Raw genomic sequence first — 25,456 nt, 5'->3', positions numbered from 1 at the left:
TTGTTAGCCTATAATTGTAAAATTCATCGTACATGACAAGAATACTAAAGCTGCCGAGTTGCCGTTGTTTCTTCTTGACTGAAGTTGAGGCAACTGTCAATGGGAGCATTAGCTAAAGACGCTGTTGTGCTAATGCAGAGACTTAACACGATAAAAGAGCTCTGTGAGTAGCATTGGCATTAGTTTTTACCTGTAGCCGTCATTAGCATTAGCATGCTTGATTAACAGTGATTTTTCCTTTCTGAAACTGGACCTGAATGTTTTGATCTAAATAGTTTTGAGTTTTTATTCCTGTTTGGATTGTTGTTCTCGGTCCACAGAGCTCCAGCTACCAGCTGCTCTTCCTGCTAACTCAGGTTCTGAATGAGGGGGATGTTTTTCATGGACGCGGCTCCTCTTGATCGTCGGTTCAGTGAAAACAAAAGTGATCATGTTAAATATACCAAATGTCTTTTTCTTCACAGAAAACAGGACTGCGTCTGTTCCTGACGCCCCGAGCTGAGTTAATTGTCCTGCTGAAAGACTCCGAGGGAACAAAATTAAATTGTTTAACAGCTAAACATTTGACCGTTGCTCCTCCATTCGGGGCGCCACCACTCAAATAACCTTGCTCCTTTTTTCCATCTAAATGCAAATGGATGGGAGTTCAGGACGTGGAAACCGCTGCTATCTGCTGCTATCTGCTGCTATGTGCCGCTATCTGCCGCTATCTGCCGCTATCTGCCGCTATCTGCCGCTATCTGCCGCTATCTGCCGCTATCTGCCGCTATCTGCCGCTATCTGCCTGTTCATCGTGTCCGTCAGGTTTTGTTCTGCCGTTGGATTGATACAAGGAGGTTCTGGACGGCCGCGGACACGATGGCGGGTGTCGACACACGTGTCAAACTGGTAACGTAATGAGAAGCTCGCCGCTGTTTGGTGACGGAGAACGTTTTAGCCTCGCAGAAGGAAACGGGACAGTTTGGTGCAGCGAGGCAAGACTGTTAAAGTGTTTCCTCAGTGAATCAGTGTAACGTCACGACATTAAAGCCACAACACACTAATAACTACAGGTCTACCGGTAAAACTAACTGCAATCTTAACACATGTAATAGTCTCTCTCTCTCTCTCTCTTTCTCTTTCTCTCTCTCTCTCTCTATATATATATATATATATATATTGCATCTGCTTAGTTTTCTTGGCTCATTATCCCCTGATAATAATGTTCTGACTTCAGCAATATATCACTTGTAGATGAAGAAACTGAGTGAATGCTCCCAGATTCATTTCATCTAATTGGAAAAGTTCACACTCACAAATGCAGATTAGTAAAGATAAACCCAAGTTTTGTTAAGTTCTATATTGACATTAAAGAACACATTAAAACGCTAAGTAACACAAACACAAATAAAGCAATAAAACTTTAAACTGAGATGTTTAAAGAACTATTCCCAAAACAATAATCAGACCCTCTGCTTCCCTTGGTCCCTTTTGTGTTTATTTATTAATCATTTTTATCATTCTATTCTCTCTGGCATAAAGCTTAAGATTATATGAATGTATTATTTGTGAGTAGTATCTGTTGTTTGTTTTGTTGTGTTTGATGTTTGTCTGCACTGTTTGGATGTTTCCCTATTTGTGCAATAAAGTTATTAAAAAAAGAAAAAAAAAAGATTTTTTGTTCCTGAATAAATCCCCGCAAAACTGAAAAACTGTCCCAGACAAAGTAGATGAGAGAGGCACCTCATGGACGACATCAGCATCTGTTGCCATGGAGACGCTCCCTGCTCAGTGTTTCACAGTGACGTAACTGCCCGACAGGCTAGTTAGCATTGATATGAGCTAACGGCTATCATGCTAGTAATGCTAAGAAATGTGGCGTTGGTGAAAGTTTGTGCTCTACCGAGTGTAGCTCTAGTCAGTTTATTCATTCATTCAAACTCCTTTCAGTTCAGGAGCCACGTGCAGCCTAACTTGACTGAACAGGTACAATTGTGCTGTCATAACATTTAAACTTTAATGTTAAAAGTTTTCTTTGTTGTGGCGCAGAGTAAACGTCATAAAAATGTTATTTTGGCAAAACCAAACAATTACTCGTGAAAATGACTCCAATTTCAACATAAAGCATCAATTTTACTGAAACCTTCTGGTGTAAAATACTGTGGAAAAAAAACCCTGTTGCATTCTGGGAGTTTTTACAGACTCCCTCTGACAGCGAAGGTCTGAGGCTAGTTTCAGGCAGCATCGCCATAACTTGTGTTTTGTCCGAAACTCTGAAGAAATTTGTTAAAAACTAAATCTTTGATGTTTGTAGAGTTTTCTGGTTTTGGCCGGATGGCGCCTCCTGCAGGTTTTGGCCCCCGCCCCTGATGTTTGACCCCCCCCGGTTTGTTACCTCCTCCTATATTATTGTGAGAGTCGATGCTGGACGGGTCGACAGTCCATCAGGACACAATCCTCCACGTTTCAGTCACATTGAACCTCTGTGTGTTTGTTCTGTGGCAGGAAGCTGCAGAGTGATGCTCAGGTAGAACATGTGGCTCACAGTTTAAAAACACACATATACAACACACATGATGTGCTTTAATAATCTGTAAACAAACAGAGAAATACACAAAAAAACAGTCATATCCTGTTGTTTTGAAGCCTTTAAATTAGTCTCCTGTAAAATGTGACTAAACAAACACCTGTTCTCATTCGCTCCACATTTATCTGCGTCATGAAATAAAAAACGAAATAAAACCTCTACGAAAGACGACAATGAAGAGTTATGGAGTTTATACTTCATGATGGAGGAATATTGCACATAGAGAAAAAGGCTCTTGGGATGACATCATTATTAATAAAGTGAGAAAAGAGCAGGAGTTTGTGAGACCAGCAGGCAGATGGAACACAGGAGCAGTCGAAGCGATCCCTTAAAGTCAAAACTAAAACAACAACATCCTCATCCAGCGCATCGAAGAGGAAACATTCCTCATGACACATTTTGGCCAACTCTCCATGCGCTCACGCTACAATGAAATGACCAACAAATACAGTTTTAAAGAGTCATGAACATGAAAACAGACGCTGCTTTCCTGCCAGTTCAACTTCTCCGATCACGAGGATTCAAGCTTGTATTTACAGTCGCCGTTCCTGATACTGGTGGATTATTTCTCAGTATTCTCAGAATGAACAGTGGAGGTCGTCGGAGAGATTGGAATTCTGAAAGCTGTTTGTGGCTTTCCAACAGTAACACAGCAGAAGCCGGACTGGATTTATAACCTTCAAACACGTCTGGAAACTGCTTCTTGAAAAAGCGACACAACCTGGGATTAAATTTGACTCGATGTGGGAGTTAACTGTCTGGACGTGGAGCTTGGCAGTGAAAGGGTTAAAAGATATAAAGAAATATTCAATATCCACTGTGTAATGAAGAAAACTAATTAACAATGAACCTGAGTTGAAGTTATATCAACTAGTTGAGGAAGATGCTCTATAATCTGGATGGTAGAGAAAGAGGCTCTATAATCTGGATATTAGTGGAGGAAGATGCTCTATAATCTGGATGTTAGGAGGAAGATGCTCTATAATCCTGGTGTAATCCGAGGTGTGGGGACAGTGGTGGCCTTGCGGCTCGAGACGCGGATTTGGGATTAGGAGTCTGCAGGTTATGGAGAATAACTCACTTCCAGGATTTTCCTTTGCAGCACAAAAAGCTGCTCAGGTTGGATCCTCCTCGTTTCCTTCGTCCTTAACTCAGAACACTTCCTGAAGAGGAAGTGGAATCTTGGCCACTTCCAATGAGACGTATCGACTCTGACCTGAGACCCGCCACGCCTTTTCATTTCATTTAGCCGTTCTATCATTTGGATCTCTTCCAACCCGACGGCTGGATTGAATTTTCATTACGACGAGCTGAGAGGAGCCATAACGACTAATCCTCCTCGTGCAGACGCACTTATGAGCTCATAGCTTCATGCTGCGTTTAAACCGGCTGGGGCCTCGGGGAGTTCGCCTTCAGGAAACGTCCTCAATGTCAGTTATCAACATTTTATCACAAGAAGCATCATGGAGAATGTCGACAAAACAACCTTCGCTTCGTTTTTATCAGCAACAAGGTCACAAACAACAAATGTTGGGCTGCGGAAGTGAAAATATTTATAATTTAACGGTGCTAACTTGGTATTTAGAGTAAAATGTCACCAGAAATCTTCTTTCACAGACGTCCAAACTTGTATTTTCTGATTTCTTCCTTCTTTTTTCCTTCGGAAAGTAAGTCAGGAAATCTTCCACCAAACGTGTCGGCCAATCACAAGCCAGCATGTGGAGGTCAACCAGTGAGGCTGAGGACCAGTCGTCTCCTGATTGGTTCAAATGTGTTTGACTACGATCAGCTCCTGACCAGTGGTGTCGTGGTTCAGAGACAAAACAAAGACGACTGGACAGAAAGTTAAGAATCAATAAAGACGTCAGTTTGGATTTTTCAATGAAAGAAACCGTTTGAGGCCCTCAAGTGAAAACACAAAGATCTCGTTGTGTGTTTGGGCGTCGAATTACTCGACAACGGAGCTCAGAGGCACTGAAAACACAAGTTTTTAAGAATGGCTGCCAAGGTGGAACTTTTAGGAAACGTGGAAACGAGGAAAGGGAACTTTTCTAAATGCTGCTACTGGTTGTGAACACGACGGCCGTAGTGAATACTTGTTCTGCACGTGCTCAGTAGATGAACAATAACGACGACTTCAGCCTTCTGTCATGACTCCCAGTCCGTTTCCGTGGAAACGCAAAAACAACGCGTTTGTCTAATAATCTGAGATTTACTGAATTCAGAACTATCTGCAGTCTCTCCTGAACCGGAGCTGATTTGTAGAGCTTTACATCAGAACTACGACGCAGCTGATGATCGGTTGATTTCCAGAGTGTGATTCGTCTTTCTGAGGTATTTGTTCTGCGTCCTCCGTCACTTCAGGCTCCTGCTGGTGAATCATAATCGGTTATTTTGCACGGTAAAGCTAAGATGACGAGACGCGTAACAGAAGCACGATTGTTCAATTAAGAGCTTTTGGGGTTCCACACGATAAGGCTTTGCTTTAATGCAAACATCTGGACAAACGCTTCACAGTTCAGTTCATGATTCTCTGACTGACCACGTCCTTAGGCTCTGATTGTTCCAGTCGACACAGAAACTACAACTTCCTCCACCGAGTACCTGATATGTAGGGATGGAAGCAGCCAGCCAATCACAAACCAAGCAGGATGGGCATCATCATCATCATCATGAACATCAGGGACAACAAAAGCATGGAAAGGTAAGAGCAGAGCTCCAGCTGGAGGATGGGTTTGGACTGGGCTGGTCTCTGCAGCTCTGGCTGCCAGGCGACGTCGCTGGAAGGTTCTACGCTACGAGCACAGAGAAAAACTGCTCCCCATTTACATTTTAGATCCACATATTGAACAGACATCTGTGGAAATAATCTGGGAAAACCGACTTATCTAAACTCAAAAAGGATTAAATCTGTGAAGGAAAGTAGAAAATAGCAGAAGGGCCAGCTACTTCTGTTTAACGCTGCTAATATAGCCTATTTACAATCATCTATTGGATGCAACTGAAATAGGCGTTTTCCACTAATAAGCTGATATGTTCTGGCCGACCGCTGAAGAAACCAAAGATAAAAACTTAATCCGAAAAAAAAAAGGGAATTCAATAATTGTGCTTTTTAACCCACAGACCCACTTCGTGGTTGAAATTTCAAGAGGCACCACTCGAAGTGCTTACATCAGTTAATGAGAATCTCTAAAGCTATAACAAGGACCCAAAATACAAATAGTAAATATAGTGTATTTATATATTTATAAAGTTGATACAATTCCTTTCCGAGTCCTGCGTCCAGTTTTAAAAAATATGCTCCTCACGCTGTCGAACGTCCGACATGAAGGAACTGTGTGTCGACGCGCGAAGCCCTTATGATGCTCTAAGAGAGGAAACGTCTCGGCCGTTGGGTCCTGGCGACGCGAGAACCAACGACTGAAAGCTGAAAGCTTGTGCTAAGAAGCGTTAGATGTTGAGAGCGGCGGATGAAGGTTTCCGCCAACGTCTGAGAATCCGTCCGTCGGCGCGGCGGCTACACAGTTACCTCGTTCTTGCTGGCGGTGCGGTACGTGTGGTGGTGGCCGGGGATGTACTGCAGGTGGTCCACCGTGTGAGTCCGCCGGGACGCGAACGCCTGCCGCTTGGACGTGGAGGCGTGGTGGTTGACCGTCAGCGTGTTGTAGGAGTCGTTGGAGGCAGTGGGCTGCGAGTGCATCTTGGTCATCTTGTGGCGGTCCATGACGGGCGTGGTGGGCAGCAGCATGTCGGCGTGGGACATCGCCCGCGCCATGGCCTTCTCACGGAACTTGTCGCGCCGCATCGCCGGCGACAGCAGCAAGGGATCCTGGGAGTGGAGGCGGTCCGCCGAGAGCAGCTGCTCCTCCGACAGGTGGCGGCTGCTCCCGTACGCGGCGGCCGCCATCACGCCGTACGAAGACAAGCCGTAGTCGCCGCGCCGCGGAGTCCTGGGGGGCGACAGGACGTGGTCCTGGGACATGGCCCTCTGGACCCGGCGGGGGCGCTGCCGCTGCTGGTGCTGCTGAGGTTCAGGGTTCAGCTTCACCATGTGGGTCGGGCCTCGGCCTCCGAAGTCCGGGTGGTGATGCTTCCTGGCGTAGTAGTCGTCTACGTCTTTATCATCTGAGGAGTCGGAGGAGAAGTGATCAGGAAGAGGAAGAGGACATTGTGACTTCAATTATTTCCCCCCATTTCCTGTTAACTTCAACTTCTAAAGTGTTCAGACGACTTCGCTCATATTTACTGTTTTTAGCTGCTTAATCTCACATTTATCTCTCGTTTATCTTCACTCAGTTCTAACTTCTGAATCATATATGTCAGATTTTTACCAACAACAATAATAATAATAACAACAGTAATAGTAAAATTATAATCAATAAAATTAAAAATAAAAACAAAATTAAATAATAACAATAATAATAAGTAAAATTCCGTTTTTTTCTACCTTTAAAAAAAGAACAGCAGACACGTACAGTACGAGCAGCCGTGGCAGTCACAACATAGAAAGCAGTGTGATGTCGCTTGGCAGCTCAACACCTTGAGGAGGAAATGATGGATGGATGAATGATGGTTCACAGGACTGATGATGAGTAGAAATAATCAGAGCTGAGAGAGATTTTTTTAGTTTTCCCTTTGAGGGGCCATAACGTCTGATCAAACACCTAAATGTACATTTCTTGTTTGAACAAACAGCTTTTCTTTGGGTTTCTCAGCTTGAGATCCTGCAGCTGATGGATGAACATGTGAGAGTGACACCAGGTTAGGATCCAGTTTAATCAATGTTGGATGGAAAAAGGAGCACAAGCTGTTAAAAAACAGGAAACAATGAAACCATACATGATGACGACATGGAGGTGCTTTTTATACAGATTATTCATCTGCGAGTTTGAAGGAAGAATGCAGACTCAGCAGTTTTCAACCAAACATGAAGACTAAAGTCGGCCTTTCACTTCTTTTTGTGCCGTTTGTCTGCGATGACGTGTCGGTCCTGCACACACGAGTCTTTAGACATCAAGACATTCTGCCGTTTCAGTTTGATGACTTTGAGGTTTTTGCTGGATTTAAAATGCTGTTTGTTTTATTCCTGAAAGCCTCCAGAAAAGAGAAATCTCTGTCCACTTGATACTCGGCTGGAGGGAGACTCCCTGCTGAGCAGCGCGTCGTCCTTCTCGTCATCATTTAAAAACGGTTCTGGGTGAATCCTGTTTTAAAAGGAAGATTTGAAGCTGCTCACAGACACGTAGACCTCGTAGTGAGACTCCAGCAGACCTTTAAGGGACGCTGGCAATGAGTCCGAAAAGCTCCATTTTCAGTGGCGCCGTGCATCACTGTCATGTAAACGAAGCTCCAAAACAAAAAAACCACATGTTTATGTTTTCATTAGAAATCATTGTTGTGTCAACGCAGCCTGAGGAAACAGAGAAAGACATCAAACCAAAAAAACCCATCGTTGCAGAGCTTCTATTTCTGCTTTCACATAAATGCTTCTGTTGGTATATTTACAATCTGTGAGGAAGAAACAAAAACCTTCGATTGAACGTGTGCTTGCAGTGAGCGTCACGCAGCGCTTATGAAGTTTAAAGTTTTGAGACAAATAAGAGGGAGGAAGTGAAAACTAGAGAGAAAAGTGCCTGTAGACTCTGAAACAAGCATCAAGACACGAGTGAAAGACGCGACCAGATTGAGAAATGCCGTCTCAAAGGAGACAATCACCAAGTCCTGACGCCAAAATGTCCACTTGTGCAGAAGAGCTCCTCGACTGACTGAAGTACGTAAACAAGCTCCTGGAGAAAGAAGACTGGAAGCTTCTGGTCAGACGAGCTTCTCCTGCAGCTCTCCAGTCAGTGACGACCCGTTCCAGTACCATCGTGTTCCATCCTGTTTCCTCTGCCGTTGATTTGGCCGGTCTGGAGCATCAGAGCCAAGAGCTCCAGAGAAAAGAAAGCTAAATGTCCAGTGAAGCTGTGAAGCTCTGCTCGACAGATGGTACACACCGCCGGCTCGGTCCTGCCTCGTAGTTTCCCCCCGGTATGATTCACATGACAACCAGGTTCTACTCATTTGGCCTCTGTTCAACTGGTTAGAATTGAGTTTTGAGTTCGACGTGAGGTTCCAGCAATAAAGACAAGGGGAATGTTAGTAGAGTAAAGTCCTGAGAGTAAAAAACAAATAATATTGAACCTGGAAATGTGAGAAGAATCTTGCAGAAAAGAGGATTTTGAAAGAACACTGAAAGAAATCATAAAGAAAACCGGGTCTGTGTCATTTCAAATACTAATTCCCCGTCCACACAAGCAAAAACAATATTTTTTTCTACGTCGTTCGAAAAAACCCAAAATCTGTCCAAACGTCACCATGAACACGCCTCAAAATGATGTAGTACATATGCCAGGCCTTTAGGTGGCACTGTCACTGCCACAGAAATACACCAAAAACACACAAGCAGACAAAGAGAATACTCCTGCTCATCTCGTCGTTTGGATGGTCCGATAGAATATCGAGTGTCCGAACTTTCACAGGAAACTCTTCCTCATCAATATTTATAAATGGCCGCCCACAATGCTGAGGAGGGACGATGGCGTCGCCAGGTTCTGCTCGGCTGCTCGTCCTTCAGCGTGGAGCGTCCTCAGCAGATCGTTCCGGCTCTCCGCTGGCTCTCGACTAGACAACCAGTCCTGTGACTTCACAGGTTGGCCTCCCCGCCGTGTGCACACGCTCATTACGGCGATATTAACCACAGTCGTCTCGGCGGGCCGCCGTCCACGCGTCTCCTTTTCCTTTTCAAGCTGCGGCGGCTCCCAGGAGAACGACGCCATGGAAGCTCTCTGATTAACTCCTGCGGCTGAGGGCTCGTTTCCCCGGAACTAGTTAATTATTGCCCAACACAGAGGTAGAAGGGCTGCTTGAGGGCCGCAGCGCTTCAGCGAGTCGCGGAGGAGAGGGATGATGGGAATTGTTTGTGTGGATACTTGTCTCTCTGGGAGCGATGTCACGCCTGGATTCAGAAGGTCACCTCATTGTCCCTCCCCACCGGGGGGGATTCATGTCCGCGGCTCTGTGCATTTCTAATGAAGGAGGCCCGACTGTGGCCTCTGGTGCCGCGCCGCAGCATTTTGTTCCCCAAAGGTTCGGTTTAGACGTGACATTATGGCAGGAAATGTCAACGAAACTCAACCAAAGGCTGCGAGCTGGCGGGCAGAGGAAACCACCGTGGCCCAGGGCTCCACTAATAGGTCAGAACCAAGCTTCCAGTCGCCGCTGCGTATCTGGACAGACGATCTACTCCAGTGGTCCTGCGGTGGGAATGTATGATGTGCTGCTGTGACAAAGAAAACAACAGGATTTCTCAAAGAAAATACAATGTGAGTCTCTCGCATTAGCCACTTCAGGGAACAGGGATGTTTTTGTATATCGTAAGAGGGAATATATGGGCGGTACAGTAACGTAGTGGACGGTTCTCCCAGGTTTCCTGGGACTGATGTTCAGGTTAAAATAATGTGACGAAGTTTTTGTTTACACCACACCATTGTTCTGATCCACTGCATCTGTGAAGTTTTTATCTCGGCTCCCAAATGGAAAAATTCTTTCACGGTCGCGATTCCCTCCAGCAGAGACTGACGGGGCCAACGGAGCCTGTTACTGCCCCTCCCACCCGCGTGATAAATAGTTCCTTTTGCTCATGCGCCTGTAAAAATAACATGGCAGCCCCCGTATTCTAGTTTTATCGTCCATATCGGTAGTTTAATAGAGTAGACTCTCCCCTGATGACATCATCAGACCACTAGAATGCCGGTTCTCTCCATTTTCCTCACGTTTACAAGCCACAGCGCCCTCCTGTGGCCTGGCAGACTACATAGTTGTCAGTGTGTCTGCTGCTGCAATGTAAACACACATTTTATTTACGAATGAGGTGTTGTCCCGTGAAACGTTTTAAGTGACAACGCATTGTTTCTGCATTTCCGTTTTAGAATTTTGAATACAATGTCAGTTTCCATGGAAACGGCAGAAATGCTTAAAACAATGTATGTAGCATGTTGGGCCACTAGTGGGTGCTAGTGTTAGTTTTTTTCAATGAAAGCACACACACACACAAACACGCAGCAGAGAACAACAAGCTCGAAACGTTAACTCTGGGAGAACACGGACATTCTAGTGGACAGACCACCAAGTTGGATTGTTATTACGGTGACTGTCAAAGTAAAAGTCCAGGAAAACATGGACTGGTCGTCATGACACCACAGATTAAACACTGTTCTAATTGGCTCGACTGAGCATGTGCAGAAGAACTACTCGTTGCTACGGTTTTAGTGCTCATGTGCAGTGTTTCGGAAAAGTTGCCCTTCACCCCGTTTCCATGGAGATGCAATCAAAGCATTTTTAAAAAGTTGCATTTTCGGTGTCTCAGAGCACCACCGTCATGTAAACAGATCCCCAAAACCCAGCAAAGGTTTCCTGTTTTCACTTTAAAATCCTGTCGTGTAAACAGGATCTAATCTAGACCAGCTGAGATCGGACCCGCCGTTAGTCTCTGGTGCTGCAACGTTCTGGATCTCAGGTTGGGAACCAGAGGTGGAGATTAAGCTTTTCCAACCTTGAGGTCAAGATGGTGTTGAAGATGGATGGAAGATGAAATTTGCATGTAAAGAAAGTGTTGCTCCAATATGGCCGACTACAAAAGCACTCATGCAACACTTTGATTCAAGTCGGGATATTTAACGAGTGAGCACACGTTGTTCCGCTTTCAGTGAGTGGAACGATGAAGGCATACCGCCGGCTCTCGTCTCTGCCTCCTAGACAAAACGAAGCACTTCACCGCTGTGATTGCGAGAAGCTTGAAGCGTCCAGACGAGTCGCCGTGGGAACGAGCGCCGAGAGAAACAAACCAGCTTCAACCAGCGCGGCCTGCTAACAACGGCTCATTAAGGCCCCGATAACCACTTCACTAGATTACATCCAACACCGCCGCCGTATTCCTGCGTCAGCTATTGATCACAGACGACTGTAATCACATAAAGCAGCGACACTCCAGAAAGCAGAGGAACGTGAATTATACTGCGATCGTTGGAGGTTGGGAGGAATGTTAATGGGAAGCGCTGCGATACCGTTCAGCTCTGTTGGATTAAAGGTGGCGTGTTTGTGGTGGGAGGTGATTTAATCCATAGAGTGGACTTAGATAAGAGTGGAAAACAACGGCTCAGATTGGCTGGTCGTCCTCTGAAGGAGTTAAGCGCGTTGAGTCCTCGGTCTCCTCCTGGTTTGACGGGTGAAGGACGGGCGGGACGGAGCCGGCGCTCATTTACCATCGGCGGTTTTTAAAATTGCAAATAAAGCACAGTAATTTAATTTGGTAATCATGGTCGTCATCTCTCCAGATGGATTAATTAAAATAGCAGCTAATTCCATTACTTCTGGGCTCGTTTCCAAAGACCTGCAACGTTCTGCGGTTCGACTGAAGACTTTTCTCCGGGGGAACGAGTCCTGCAGACCTTCTTGTCTCAAACTAAAACTAAAAAATAAGTAAATAAAACTTGCTTCTACTCTGAGCCGAAGCCTCGAGTTGATCGGGGAGAAGAAAAAGGAAGATTGTGAACAAACTGAAAGGATGTTGGACGGATGTGTTTTTCTGTACGAGACCCGGCGGAATGGATTTCTCTCTTTATGCAACTTATTTCTATCAAAGGACCTTAAATAGGAACAATATGAAAACTAGACGTTTATTCTTTAAAACTAAATGTATTTTGTACAGATGCACCGATACCAGTATAAGGCGTTGGTCCGATACTGCACGGAGTACTCATACTTGTTAAAGATCGATGCTACAACGCGGCGGATATTACGTGCCATCATGCATTTGCAACTTGATCACCAGCAACCTGATCACCAGCAACTTGATCACCAGCAACCTGATCACCAGCAACTTGATCACCAGCACATAAAGTGGTGGTCGGGGTGACGTAGCGTTGATAGAGAGGAGGTGGAGGAGGTTCACGGTGATGCATAGACTTCGCGTATTGTTTGCGTTTGCGGTATGAATTAGACTTAATGGCATTTAATAAGTACTCGTATTGGTACTCGGTACCGGCAAGTAGCTGAGGTTAGTACTCGTACTGTATAAAAGTGATGTCAATGCGTCCCTACATTTTTCACACCGTCCCAACTCTTCTTCAGAACCGTGTCAGTCTGATGCAGGTTGAAAACCTTCTGTTGTTTTCTTCTGTTGACTTCAGATGAAACCAATGAAAAGCAAACTTGTGTATTTGTCTCCGAACTCAGAAAGAGCTCCAGAGAATGTTCATGTGGTACAAAGAAAACCTTTAAAGTTCCAGGAACAAAAATATCTTGAAAGAAATCCACCATTTTCTACAGACGCTTCACTCGGGAGCATCTATTTTTAATACGTCAGATATGAGATGGACTGAGATGAATTTTAAATGTTGCTGAGCGACGGGCGGCCTCGTCTCCACCAAGCAAACAAACTGTTGAAGGAAGATATTTTTCTTAATACACTGAAATAAAGAGACATATGGTTGTTTTTTTTTATTCTGTTTTTTTATTCTTTTCACATTTAACAGAATTATTGATGGATTATGGCTTTCACCTCCAGGTGGCTCTTCAGGATGATGTAATGTGATAATAAAAACTAAATACGAGGGATTGGGTTTCATGTAGCATGTAGCATGTAGCATGTAGCTCGCAGTAGCAGTTTAACTTACAGAGCCACATCAGGCTGCTGCTGATGACGTTGCTGGTGATGTATTAACTATATTTCTCGATATTTTATCAGAACATAATTTACAGTCCATCTTATTTTTGTTATTCTCATTGATATTAAAGAATCTCCAAACGTCGCTCGTCCTCTCATCTACCCGCTGGTGACAGATGACGTCACGTAAAACTCGCCGGTTTGTTTATTGGAAAACCTTGTGGCGCTCATCTATGACTGTTAGTTTATTGGAGCAAATTGGTGAACGTGGAATCAGCATAACACACAAACAACCACCATTGGAACGACTATGAAATGACTTTTCCTGGACAGTGAGTGTTTTTATGAAACTGTGTGGCCGTCGTACCAATGCTAACAGGATAGCATCAGGCTAGCTTCCACTGCAGCATCACTACGGGCGTTGAGATGTTCAGTCTGGACTGTTACCGTCAGATAATCAATACAACCTGCAGAGTTACAGTATTTTAGTATTCTGTATGGATTTTAGGAATCCAGGTGATGAATTTTAATGTTTATTACTGATGTTGATAATAATGTTATTGATTTTACTGTAGGTTAATTTTAAAATGTATATTGTTGATTTCCTGCTCGTTGCCTTGTTTGTATAATATGTTGTATGAGATTTCTAGTATTCTGTATAAATGTTATGAAACCAGGTGATAAACTTCAATGCTTATTTCTAATGTTACTCCTTTTTACTGCAGGTTATATTTGCAATATGTATTATAATGTTCTGGTACAAAATCTGGTAAGAAGCATTTTTTCTTTAAGGTTAATATTTTTTGTAAATGGTCCCTGAATAAATAAATAAATAAATAAATAAATAAATAAATAACTAAATAAATAAATAAATAAATAAATAACATTAAACAAAAAAACGTTAAATGTCTTTTTGTCGTCATCCTGGCGGTCTCCCGTCACATCTCAGGGCCGTTTCTGCTCAAAAGCCTCACGTTTGACTCACCTGTAATAAATCCTTAATTACCCAACAGCTAACCTTCTCTATTTCAACCTTCATGAAATAGAGAAAGAAGATATTCTCTCACACTGTGTCTGTTCAGTAACAAGAGGCAAGAGCCTCTCTTCTGATCCAAAACCAATGTGATAATAAATACTTCTAAAATTTTTCCATCCCATTTTTATTAACTCATTTTTTAATACTTGGACCATGTTTAAGTCGAACTGCTGCAAAATACGAGCAAGAAATTTATCAGAATACTTGCAGCTTAAAAAAAAAGTACAATTATTCGAGGAAAAACAAAACCAAAAAAAAAACACTTCATTCATTAAAAGCATGCAACAAATCTAATAACCAGGTTCAGCGATCATCATCAAGCAGGAAATGTCAAAGTGACGATAATGAAGCGTAGAGCTGCCAAGACGTTCAACCACGTCGGCGTGTCGAAGCCATTCAGATGAAAAAAAAAGAAAAAACCATCTTAATATGTCATTAAGAGGCATTAACAACATGACACCGGCTGCAGATGGAGCCAGATTACTCGCCAATCAGCCGACGGACGAGTCGCTGGAACGAGGGTGGAGGCGCCCCGTCATGCATGTTAAGTTGATTTCACCATAAAAAAGTTGGAGGACGATCTGCATGACGAGCCACCAGGCGTCTGGGGAGGCTCGTCACGGAGCTCGTCTCTGTAATGGACACGGAGACGTTTCGTCAAGCTGGACGCCGTCGACCCCCCCCACCCCCCACCCACCCCCCCCATGCACGAGGTCATGAAGGCCACGTCATTCCCCGCCTCCTCAGGCATGAAAGCAAAAACAACCAACAGAAAAACAGCAGTGATGGAGGACGAATGAAGGACCACCTACTTAATCTGTGCAGAGAGTATTTACTTAAGTCAGGCTTGAGGGCCAACTCGTAGGAGGGCGGCAGATGGCTCAGGTTCTGGAAGGATCTGGAGAGCGACAGGTCGTAGGGCTCCGTGGCCGAGGTCAGGATGTTGTTCATCCTCTGGGGTCGCTCTACAGGGGGACAGGGGAGGAAGTGGTGCAGCGCCGTCAGCTCACAGCCACTCAGAAACACCGGGAGTCGTTTGTGGAGGGAGGGAGGGAGGGAGGGAGGGGGTGGAGCTGAAAATGTGCTCTGAGATGGAGGACGACTGCTGATGACTGAATCCGCCTTTCTGGTTTCTTTTTCTGGGAAACAATCTGTGGTCCAGTAAGTCTGAGGAGGATTTCTCTATTATTGACGTGGTGAATCACTGAACAACTGAACCAGCCAAACGCAACAACGGCAAATATCCTGCGGATCCGAAACCCAAAACATTTAGACAGCTAAATGACCTTTTAGATAACCGAGACCCTGAAATCCAACCATTTCCAACCACCACAGGCGAAAACACAAGACAGTAGAAAACTTTGATTCCAGCTCCAGACTTCAGACAACACAGCAGATTTATAGGCTCTTAAAGGCTCCGACTACACGACGGCTCAAGACAGTTTACACGGCAGCGTTTTGAAAACAATGTCCGTTTCCACTGAAACATCAGAAACGCTGAAAACAATGTAGTTTTCATGTTTGGCCACTAGTTGGTGGTGTTGTTAGTTTTAGTACTGAAAGCACACACACACACATGCAGCAAGAACAATGAGCTCTAAACATGAACACTGGGAGAACATTCTAGTGGACAGACCACGAAGCTGGACTGTTATTATGGTGACTGTCAAAATAAAACTACCAAGTCCAGGAGAATATTTACTGGGAGTCATGACACCACAGAGGAAACTTTGTTCTGATTGGCTCGACTGAGCATGTGCAGAACTACTAGTTAATACGGCCATGGTGACCAGGATCAGGACCAGGACCAGGACCAGGACCAGGACCAGGACCAGGACCAGGACCAGGACCAGGACCAGGACCAGGACCAGGACCACCAGCTTCACTGTTTTCAAAAGTTGTGTGCTCAGTGCCGTTGTTGTTTAAACCCAAAACGCTATAAAGGTTTTGCGTTTTCACTTGAAACTGTTGCCGTGTAACTGGGCCCTTCGTGTTTCAGCCTTCATGTTGCTGAGTTACTTCAGAATCTGGAGTTTAGTAAAATAGTAACTATTCCATATAATGCTGGAGGCTCGGTAGCAGGATCCGACAGGGAGAAACTCTGCAGCTCTGCTCGTCAATGAAAAAGCAATGAGGCTTGTTGAAACTTCAATCATGCCTGAGTGACTAAATACATCACAATACTCTGAAGCAGTAATGAGTTACTTCAGGTTTTGCGGTAGACGACCTGCAGGACCCCGTTAAATATGACTGAGCTCTGGTTTCTGTTCAGGAAACGGCGTCAGTCAGTGGCAGCTCGCCTTCAGCAGCGGAGTCAGAGGCGTCGGCGACACCATTCTGACTCCCCGCGCTGCTTCGGGCTCCCGTGGCTCCAGTATTTAGGACGCCCAGTCATGGGTCAGGCTGCACAGCGGGGGGCGGACGAGCTGCACTTCAAATTAGGACGATCGCGTCAAGGAGGACGGGGACACACAACACCGGGAACATATGGTGCAGAAGGGTGTGTGTGTGTGTGTGTGTGTGTGTGTGTGTGTGTGTGTGTGTGTGTGTGTGTGTGTGTGTGTGTGTGTGTGTGTGTGTGTGAAGGAAGGAAAAGTAATGCGTGAAGAAAGATCGGACTGAAGGTCATGGGGTGTGATGAAGGATTGACTGCAAAAAATACACAAACACTCGGAGAAAAGGAAAAGGTAAAGAAAAGGAGGATAAATCCCCCCAGTGAGCAGCGAAGGGTTAACTCTGGATCCTGATTGGATGGAGCAGGTGGAGGGAGAGAGATGAACAAAATACACATAAGCACCATGTATGTGTATTACTTACCGTATCGCATTTGTCTGTGGGCTAACGAATCCAAGTGAGAGAGAAAGGATCAATGACAATCAATCAATCAATCAATCAATCAATCAATCAATCAATCAATCAATCAATCAATCAATCAATCAATCAATCAATCAATCAATCAATCAATCAATCAATCAAGCTTCATCCAAACCTCAGGTTTGATTTCTGATTGGCTGCTTGGAGCAACACACTTTTTAAAACCTGAAACAAGCCAGGGACAGAGAGGACAGACTGTCTTCACTTCTGGGACGTCAGTCCAGGTATGGGGACGATTAGTCCTGCTAGAAACCTTTAGGAAGTTAATTTAGCAGATTTTGATCCTTTAAAGCTCGAAGAGGAAACAACTTCTACGTGTCATTTAGGTGTAAAGTAAAAATAAAACTGCCCAGTTTCCTATATATGTTCTAGAACGGGTCTGTAACCTGCAGCTCTGGAGCGCGTTGGCTCCATGAAGTTTTCTTTATTTTGTTTGGACACTCGTCTTTTAAAAAAAACAAACAAAAAAAACTGCTTGGAAAAGAGATAAAAAGGTTAAAATGGTTAAAATGCCCTTCCTCCAGAAGGCTTTCTAACTCCTCTCTGTAATTAGTGTTTTAGTGAATTTCATCCTTTCTCTTCTTGTATTAGTCACGTTAAGCCTTACATACAGTTTTAATATTTAAAGTCACTCATTACATTTTTAATCCTGTCTTATTTGATATTCATCGTTCTATTCATTCAATGTGAAGCAATGCTGAAAGGAATTTCCCTCTGGGATTAATAAGATGCTTCTATTCTATGCTTCTATTCTATTCTTGTACTTGATCACATGATCTTTTAAATAATTCTACTTTGGTGAAGCACTTTGTGACCGTTTGTTTCAAAAAACTACTATATATGTGAAACTTTAGAAGCTGCGTCAGCCTCATTTTAAAGGTTAAACATGTTTTGTTGCGCAAAGTAAATTTGATTTAGTTGAAAAAAGAAAAATCACAAAGAAAGGTTGGTCCTAAAGGCTGCAGAGTCCCGGACAAGAAGCTTTCAGGTTTCGTTTCTAAATTTAAAACGTTTGTGTTTCCTTTACACGTTCAACTTTACGTTTTGAAAACGATATCCGTTTCCATGGAAACGGCAGAAACGCCGAGGGCGATGTAGTGAGCCTGGACCTGAAAACCTAGTTTTCTGTTTTTAACTTTAAAATTTTGTCTGGAAAAAAGTTTAGCTTTTTTTTTCTGGTTGGCTTTGTTAAGTTTGTCGACTTGTGAGCAGGAAAAGCTTCAGACTCTGAGCCTCAGGTTGGGAACCACAGACAATAATGTCTGTTTGCACAATTTCTAGAAACTCATCTCATAAAAACGGTCATTTTTGAAGAAAGAGTGGCTGCAGAAATCTTTTTTTTTTGGCAGTGAAGTCCTAAAGGGACACTGAGGAGCCGCAGACCGTCTCTTCACAGCGACGTAACAGACAAAGACTGCACGCAGCAATAAAGTGGTGTTTACCATCGTCACAAGTCATTTCAGGAGACGCAAGTTCAACCTGAAATTACAGTCGGTGGGAAATCACCTGAAAAACCTTTAGACAATATCTGCTGTAATAACTCCTGAAGCAGGCTGTGAAAGAGGAGCAGCGCCTCGGAGGAAGGCGACGCGCTGCGACGCGCTGCAACGCGCTGCAACCCGTCGCCAATCATGAAGCTGAACATGAAGCTGAACATGAAGCTGAACACACGTTAGAGGTGGAAACCTTCGTTACTCTAGCGCTGCAGAGAGTTGAACCACCTCCCGACCAGCAGCTCCTGAATTATGCAGCGGAGCGGTGATCCCGTCAGAAGCTACATAAAATTCAGAAGTGCCGTTTGAAGAGTTTTATTTTGCGGTGAAGGACTTTTCAATCACGTTTCCAAACCCAGTGAGAAGATGAAGATGAAGAGGATGGGGCCGGACGTTCACACTCAAAAACTGTGTTACACTGTTTTATCAACTCACAACTTAACCGGCTGAATTAAAGTGAATTATGAAAGAATAGCTGCTAAGAAAGGCTTTTATTTTGAAATCATCTTGATTGAATTTCTTGTCTGTTTGAGTAAATATTCTCCTATTCCCATTTAGTGCTCCTGATTCATATATTTATCAAAGTATGAGGAAACACTGTCCACAAAAATCTACTGAAAGAAATTAAAACCCATTTTATAAGTACAGTTTAATGTAAAGGTAATCTTTAAGAGGCAAAGTTAGAGAGTTTTATCACGATACATGTTAGAATATTACTGTGTTCATGTATTTTTCACCACTTTGGATGAGGTTTAGTCTCTAATCTGACACGTGCTTGTGTTTCTTTGTGTTGACGTCAAACCAGGAGAGTAAAAACCCATTTTAGTTCAACTTTATCCCAAGAGGGACGCACCGGCAAAACGCTGCCGTGATAAACTTTAAATTTAAACTTTGCTGTTTTTATTTATTGTGGTGGAGAGGACACGTGATGAAAATGTTGATAATTTCACAAAAACCAAACAATTACTAGAGAAAATGACGCCAATCTCAACAAAAAGCCAAATGTAATGAATCATTCTGCTGCGAAATCCAGGGAAATATTGAGAAAACGTCTACAGCTGTTGCATTGTGGGAGTCTTTACAAGCTGCTTTGAGTTTGATAGCAACCTAGAAGAAATGTAATGAAGAAAAAAGAAAAGCTCTTTACTTTAAAACTTTGAGCGACGTCTTGGTGTTTTGGAGGATTGGAGTCGGTTTGGACTTCCAGGCTTCATGTTGATCTAAAGCTCCGACGTCCAGGAGACAAAATGTCCTTCAACAACTCCTCAGGGTGAAAGTCCCTTCATCTAGACAGACGGAAACGTCTCGGGCTCGGCCCGCTTCTGTAAAACTTCTGGACCAATAAGCCTCTTTAATTGCGGCGTGTCTTCTTTCATTGTCATCGCGTGGCAGTAATCCCACCCTGGAAGCTGCTCCTCTTTCACACAAAACCACATTTACAGGAATGGACGGGCTTTAGGACTCTAATTGGATTTGCAATAACTTGAGCAAAGTGCTGAGATGATCCTGTGATTATCACACTCTCTCTTTTGTTTTTCATTTATTCAGTCAGAGCATTTTATTTTATTTTTTTCAATCGGCTCAGATTTTAATTTCCCCCTGAAAGATACACTTTGGTGTTTGGAATTGGAAATAGTTCATCACACTAATATTAATGCAGTGTTTGTGGAGAGTCGAGTGAGGCCAGCAGTCATCATCATCATCATCATCATCATCATCATCATCATCATCATCATCATCATCATCATCATCATCATCCTCATCATCATCATCGGGGTGAAGGTGCTTCCTTACCCAGTTTGGGGGTGAGTGCAGTCAGGTCCAGGTGGCTGTGCTGGTACTCATGATGGTGGTTTCCTGTCGTAGGAAACAAAACAAAAAGAAACTCAGGATTAATCCTGAGTTTTCGCAGGACGAGTGGAATCCAGGAAATGTCTTTTCACTGTGAGTTTCACTTGTTTTCGTTCACGTCATTAGTTGCCTTCTGGTCTTCATTTTCTCACCACACTTTTCTTAATGCTCATGTTACAGTTTTATGACGCAGCAGCCAATATTTCCCCGGGAAAGTTTCAAGGCAGAATGAGTCGTCAGGAATGTTGCAGGATGTCAAACAAAATCACATCAGACAAAATTAATATGAAGACATGAAACTGTTTTCTAATTAAAACAATCAAGAAACACTAAATAAACTAGAGCTGCACTCGGTAGACCGCAGAGCTTCGCCAACGCCACACGTGTCACCATGGAAACCAATAGATCCCGAGGTTATGGATCCACCACACCTCTCCTGTCATTTGTCATTTAAATCGCTTCCTGTCGTCACAGTTTCACTCTGATGTTCACACATTTTACAATTTCTGATGTGACCCCGCTGACCTTTGACCCCCCAACTACTAACCAGGGTGATGATGCCACTGCATCATGTGACATCAGAGGATGTGTCCTGGGAGCTGGTAGTTTTATGTTGACACTCACCGTAATAACAATCCAACCTGGTAGTTTTATTTTGACAGTCACAGTCACCGTAATAACAATCCAACTTGGTAGTTTTATTTTGACAGTCACCATAATAACAATAAAACCTGTTAGTTTTATTTTGACAGTCACTACAATTTTTCTGTTTATTTGGAAACGAACATCCTTTTCGGAACGTTGCTGCGTAAACATGAAACTTTTCTGAAACGTAAACGCAAAAAAACCGATGTCTTTTCACTTGAAACGTCGTCGTGGAAACGGGCCTTTAGATAAAACGCCGCCTGTCAATCATTGTCCTCCATGTCTACAGAGCGTCTCCTGATCGGGAGCTGTGATTGGTTCAGAGTGAGCTGTGAACGGAGCCGCAGCAGAGTGATGAGCAGCTGCTCCTCGTGGAGCTCCAGGCCTCCATGTTGCACTAACGCGTGTTGTTTGGACGGTTAAATAACAAAAGCAACATGAAGGGGGCGCTCCTCCACCGAGCAGAGAGCGTTCAGATAATCCCACACTGAGGGAAATATTGCCTTCATTTCCATTACGACTGTTTTTCTATGGGGCGCGGCGTCTGATCGCTGCGGCCTATTTGCATTTAAATGTGCTCATCTATCTTCCAATAAGAGGACTGAGGACAGTGAAACTCTGCTCCGATGCTTTCTAACTGTTTGGAAAAGGTTTTCAGCTTCCGTTAAAGATCGGCGGCTGCATGAGGAGGAAGTTCCCGGCGGGGAGCCGCCACATTTCTGACAAATGATGTTTGACTTTTACAAAGATCTGCACAGTTCTATTACAATCTGGACTGTGAAGGAGACTTTCCTCATTTGTCTGCATGTTGTTATCATAACGCCAGACTTTGGTCCAATCACACCAAATCACCTCCTTTTATCAAAAAGAACGAGAAGCTTCTGGAAGCAGCCGAGTCGTGAAGTTCAAACTTTAAAATGAAGCAGGCGATTTAACGAAAGTTCACAAGTTTATCTTCCTTTAAGGATTTTCTTTAATATACATGTACTGAGGTACTCTGCAATTCAGAGTGTGACTTTATAATCCTCGTCAGGAGGTACGTCTGAATGTTAATGCCTCTACGTACTGCAACTCCAACCATAAGGTTACTACTAATAATACTCATCTGAGGAAGTACTCGTAGTACTACTGGCAGTGGGAATGATAGAAGAAGTGGTATTGAAGGAAATACAAGAAAAAAACAAGTCGAGTCCTCTATGTGGAGCAGTTAAAAAAAATAAAAGAGTATGAAGTAGTAATAAGAATCAAGTAGATCACAATTTAAAAAAAAAAGCAGTAATGAGCAGTAATAGCAGTGTGAAACAAGCAAATTAAAAGTAGTAGTGGCAGCTGAAGAAGGAAAGGCGCGCTAGGCATCGTCTCTGTAATACCAGTAGTAAAACAGTAGTAATACCAGTAGTAAAATAGTAGTAATACCAGTAGTAATAACAGTAGTAAAACAGTAGTAAAACAGTGGTAATACCAGTAGTAATAACAGTAGTAAAACAGTAGTAAAACAGTGGTAATACCAGTAGTAAAACAGTAGTAATACCAGTAGTAATAACAGTAGTAAAACAGTAGTAAAACAGTAGTAATACCAGTAGTAATAACAGTAGTAAAACAGTAGTAAAACAGTGGTAATAACAGTAGTAAAACAGTAGTAAAACAGTGGTAATACCAGTAGTAAAACAGTAGTAATAACAGTAGTAAAACAGTGGTAATACCAGTAGTAAAACAGTGGTAATACCAGTAGTCATAACGGTAGTAACGGTAGTAAAACAGTAGTAAAACAGTAGTTACAACAGTAGTAATACCTGTAGTAAAACAGTAGTATTACCAGTAGTAATACCAGTAGTAAAACAGTAGTAAAACCAGTAGTTAAACAGTGGTCATACCTGTAGTCAAAATGATACTAGCAGTAGTAATAAGAAAAGTAATAACAGTAGTAATAACAGTGTTAATAACAAAAGTAATCACAGTCTTAATAACAGTCACTATAGCAGCAGTAGTAACAACTAGAAAATTCCAGAGTAAATTTTGTGCCTGCGTCTCCCTGCCGACATCATTTGATCTCCGTTTCCATGGCAACAGATGAGGAGGTGCCTCTCCCATCCGCCTTGTATGGGACATTTTATTTATTTATTTTTTGCAGTGTTTTGTGATTTATTTGGAAACAGTTAGTGTAATTATTAACAGCAGTCATGGAAACCTGTTCCTGAACGTTCTGCTCGTTTTGATGTGCTTTCTGTGTCGGAAGCTGATCTCCTCTTGTCGTCATGAGGTGCCTCTCGTTTTAAGACGAGTGTCTTCATCATCCCCTCTACTACAAGTATCACGAATATCAGGTGAGAAAAGGATCATCCAGGGAGCCAGAATCTCTGCGATGAGTTAAGGTTCGGCTCTTCGGGTTCAAACTGTTGCTCTGGCGGCGACACGAGGCTCAGCCCGTCACTCTGGAGCCGGCCGAGATCAGCTTTCATTGCTCCCACTCAGACGGCGGCACCCTAAACCCGCCTGACGGAGGTTTTGGCGGCTGGAGGACGGAGCACGGCGGAGGGCGGGGCGGTGAAGTGTGGCTGCGTGACGCAGCCGCCGGGGGAAAGTGTGTCACACGGATTGGCTGCAGCGATTCATACGGCTCGCAAATGAATCCGACGCTTCCAGGTTCCAGCGGGCGGACAGAGGGGATCCCACTGTGACCCAGATCCATTTTAAACGCCTCTCTCTGGGTAGCTGACCGACAGACGCAGGGCGAGAGAGAGAGAGAGAGAGAGAGAGAGAGAGAGAGAGAGAGAGAGAGAGAGAGAGAGAGAGAGAGAGAGAGAGAGAGAGAGAGAGAGAGAGAGAGCCCTGCTCTGTCATTATGCTGGCAGAAGGCTGAAGTAGTGAAGTACCAGGCCGCCTCAGTGGGACGCGTCACCTCGTTTTGCCCTTGTGGAAATGCAACGGAGGGGAAAACGGGAGGCTGCTCTCATTTTTTAAAGCGTCTTCAGGTTTCAGCTCCTTCAGCCGCTCGTGGAGCAGCGACAGGCTTCACACCATCAGCAGCAGGAATCTCCCATGGAAATGATCAGAGCTGCAGCGGGAGACTCACGATCTGGGAAACTACGATGTGACGAACACCTCTTCAGTTCATCGTCACTGCTTTGAAATGAAGAGCACAAAAAAAAAACAACCCAATCAAAGCTGCGTTTGGTTCCGACTGTTTCTAACAAATACAGATTTATTATTCCGTTTCTCTGGGGGCAGTGAGAGGACCCCGGGGGAATCTGGGCTGCTTGACCTTTACTTTGGGAGTTTGCTTGCTAGTCCGAATCGTGACCGCTCCAAGGTTTTAAAGTGAAAATGGAAAACTTTCATCCTGTTTTTGGGGTCCATTCTTATTCATTCTTTGATGCCCCTGAGTCCATTTCTAAAACAAAGTAGAGCTACACTCGGTAGAGCGCACACCTTCACCTACGCCACATTTGTTTGTGGAACCAAGTTAGCGTAGCCAGCGTGATAGCCGTTAGCTCATATCGATGCCAACTAGCCTGTCAGATAGCTACGTCACTGTGAAACACTGAGCAGGGAGCGTCTCCATGGCAACAGACGCTGATCTCCTTTGATCTCCTCAATGAGGTGACGCTCTCATCCACTTTGTATGGGGTCATTTTTTTTTGCAGTTTTTCCAGATTTATTCAGTAACGGTTCAACTTTAATGTCCCAAAATCTAATTGATTGATCTTTGGATGATGACAAATCATCCCTGAAGATTTCATGCAATTCAGGTTAATAGTTTTTGCAAAAAGTTGGTAAAATACATACAAACCATTAAATAAATAGATGAACACATAAGAACTTTTTAGGCCAACTTTCATTGGCGAAGGTAAATCTGTGCTCGTTTTTAGTTTCATGAAAACACATTGAAAACTGATGTTGCAGTAAATCTGACTTTTGTCTGTGTTTTGTTGCAGTTTTTGAAACGGTGAGTCAGATTTCAGGTCAGTTCAGCTCCTCGTGTTTTAATTCATCTCAATATTTGATGTCTTTGCAGCGTCTTGTTGATGCTGCCGCCGCCGCCGCCGCCGCTGGTGCTCCACCATGTTTCCTCTCCGGTGAAACACTCTCGAGCCTCCTAATGGCGCATCCCTGCTCTCTGGCTCTAAAAGATTTACTCTTAGTTCTACTCAGCTTAATTATGGCTTTTCTCTTTGGGCCCAGGAATTCATTTTGACTTTATTAAACAACATCAGAAGGGAAACATCGTACCCTGCAAAGACACAGACATTTCTTTTTATAAAAACATGTTTTCTTTTAAAAAAAAA

At 43.7% G+C, this 25,456-nt stretch overlaps 1 protein-coding gene across 1 annotated transcript in view; it reads right to left on the bottom strand.

The window, feature by feature from the left end:
* Positions 1 to 6,083: 6,083 nt before the first annotated feature.
* Positions 6,084 to 25,456, bottom strand: part of LOC308124940 (shisa family member 6) — a gene marked incomplete at both ends in the record, with an annotated part of 80,123 nt that continues 60,750 nt past the window's right edge. Inside the window, 4 exons of the mRNA XM_080488344.1 lie at positions 6,084 to 6,691; positions 15,144 to 15,272; positions 17,125 to 17,145; positions 20,469 to 20,531. Coding sequence (XP_080344470.1) covers positions 6,084 to 6,691; positions 15,144 to 15,272; positions 17,125 to 17,145; positions 20,469 to 20,531 — 821 coding nt within the window. The remainder of the gene's footprint in view (positions 6,692 to 15,143; positions 15,273 to 17,124; positions 17,146 to 20,468; positions 20,532 to 25,456) is intronic.

This window comes from Lipophrys pholis (assembly GCF_963383615.2).
Source record: "Lipophrys pholis genome assembly, chromosome: 19".
Classification (NCBI taxonomy): domain Eukaryota; kingdom Metazoa; phylum Chordata; class Actinopteri; order Blenniiformes; family Blenniidae; genus Lipophrys; species Lipophrys pholis.
The sequence above is the reverse complement of the archived record's forward strand: the minus strand, read 5'-3'. Positions and strand labels throughout refer to the sequence as shown.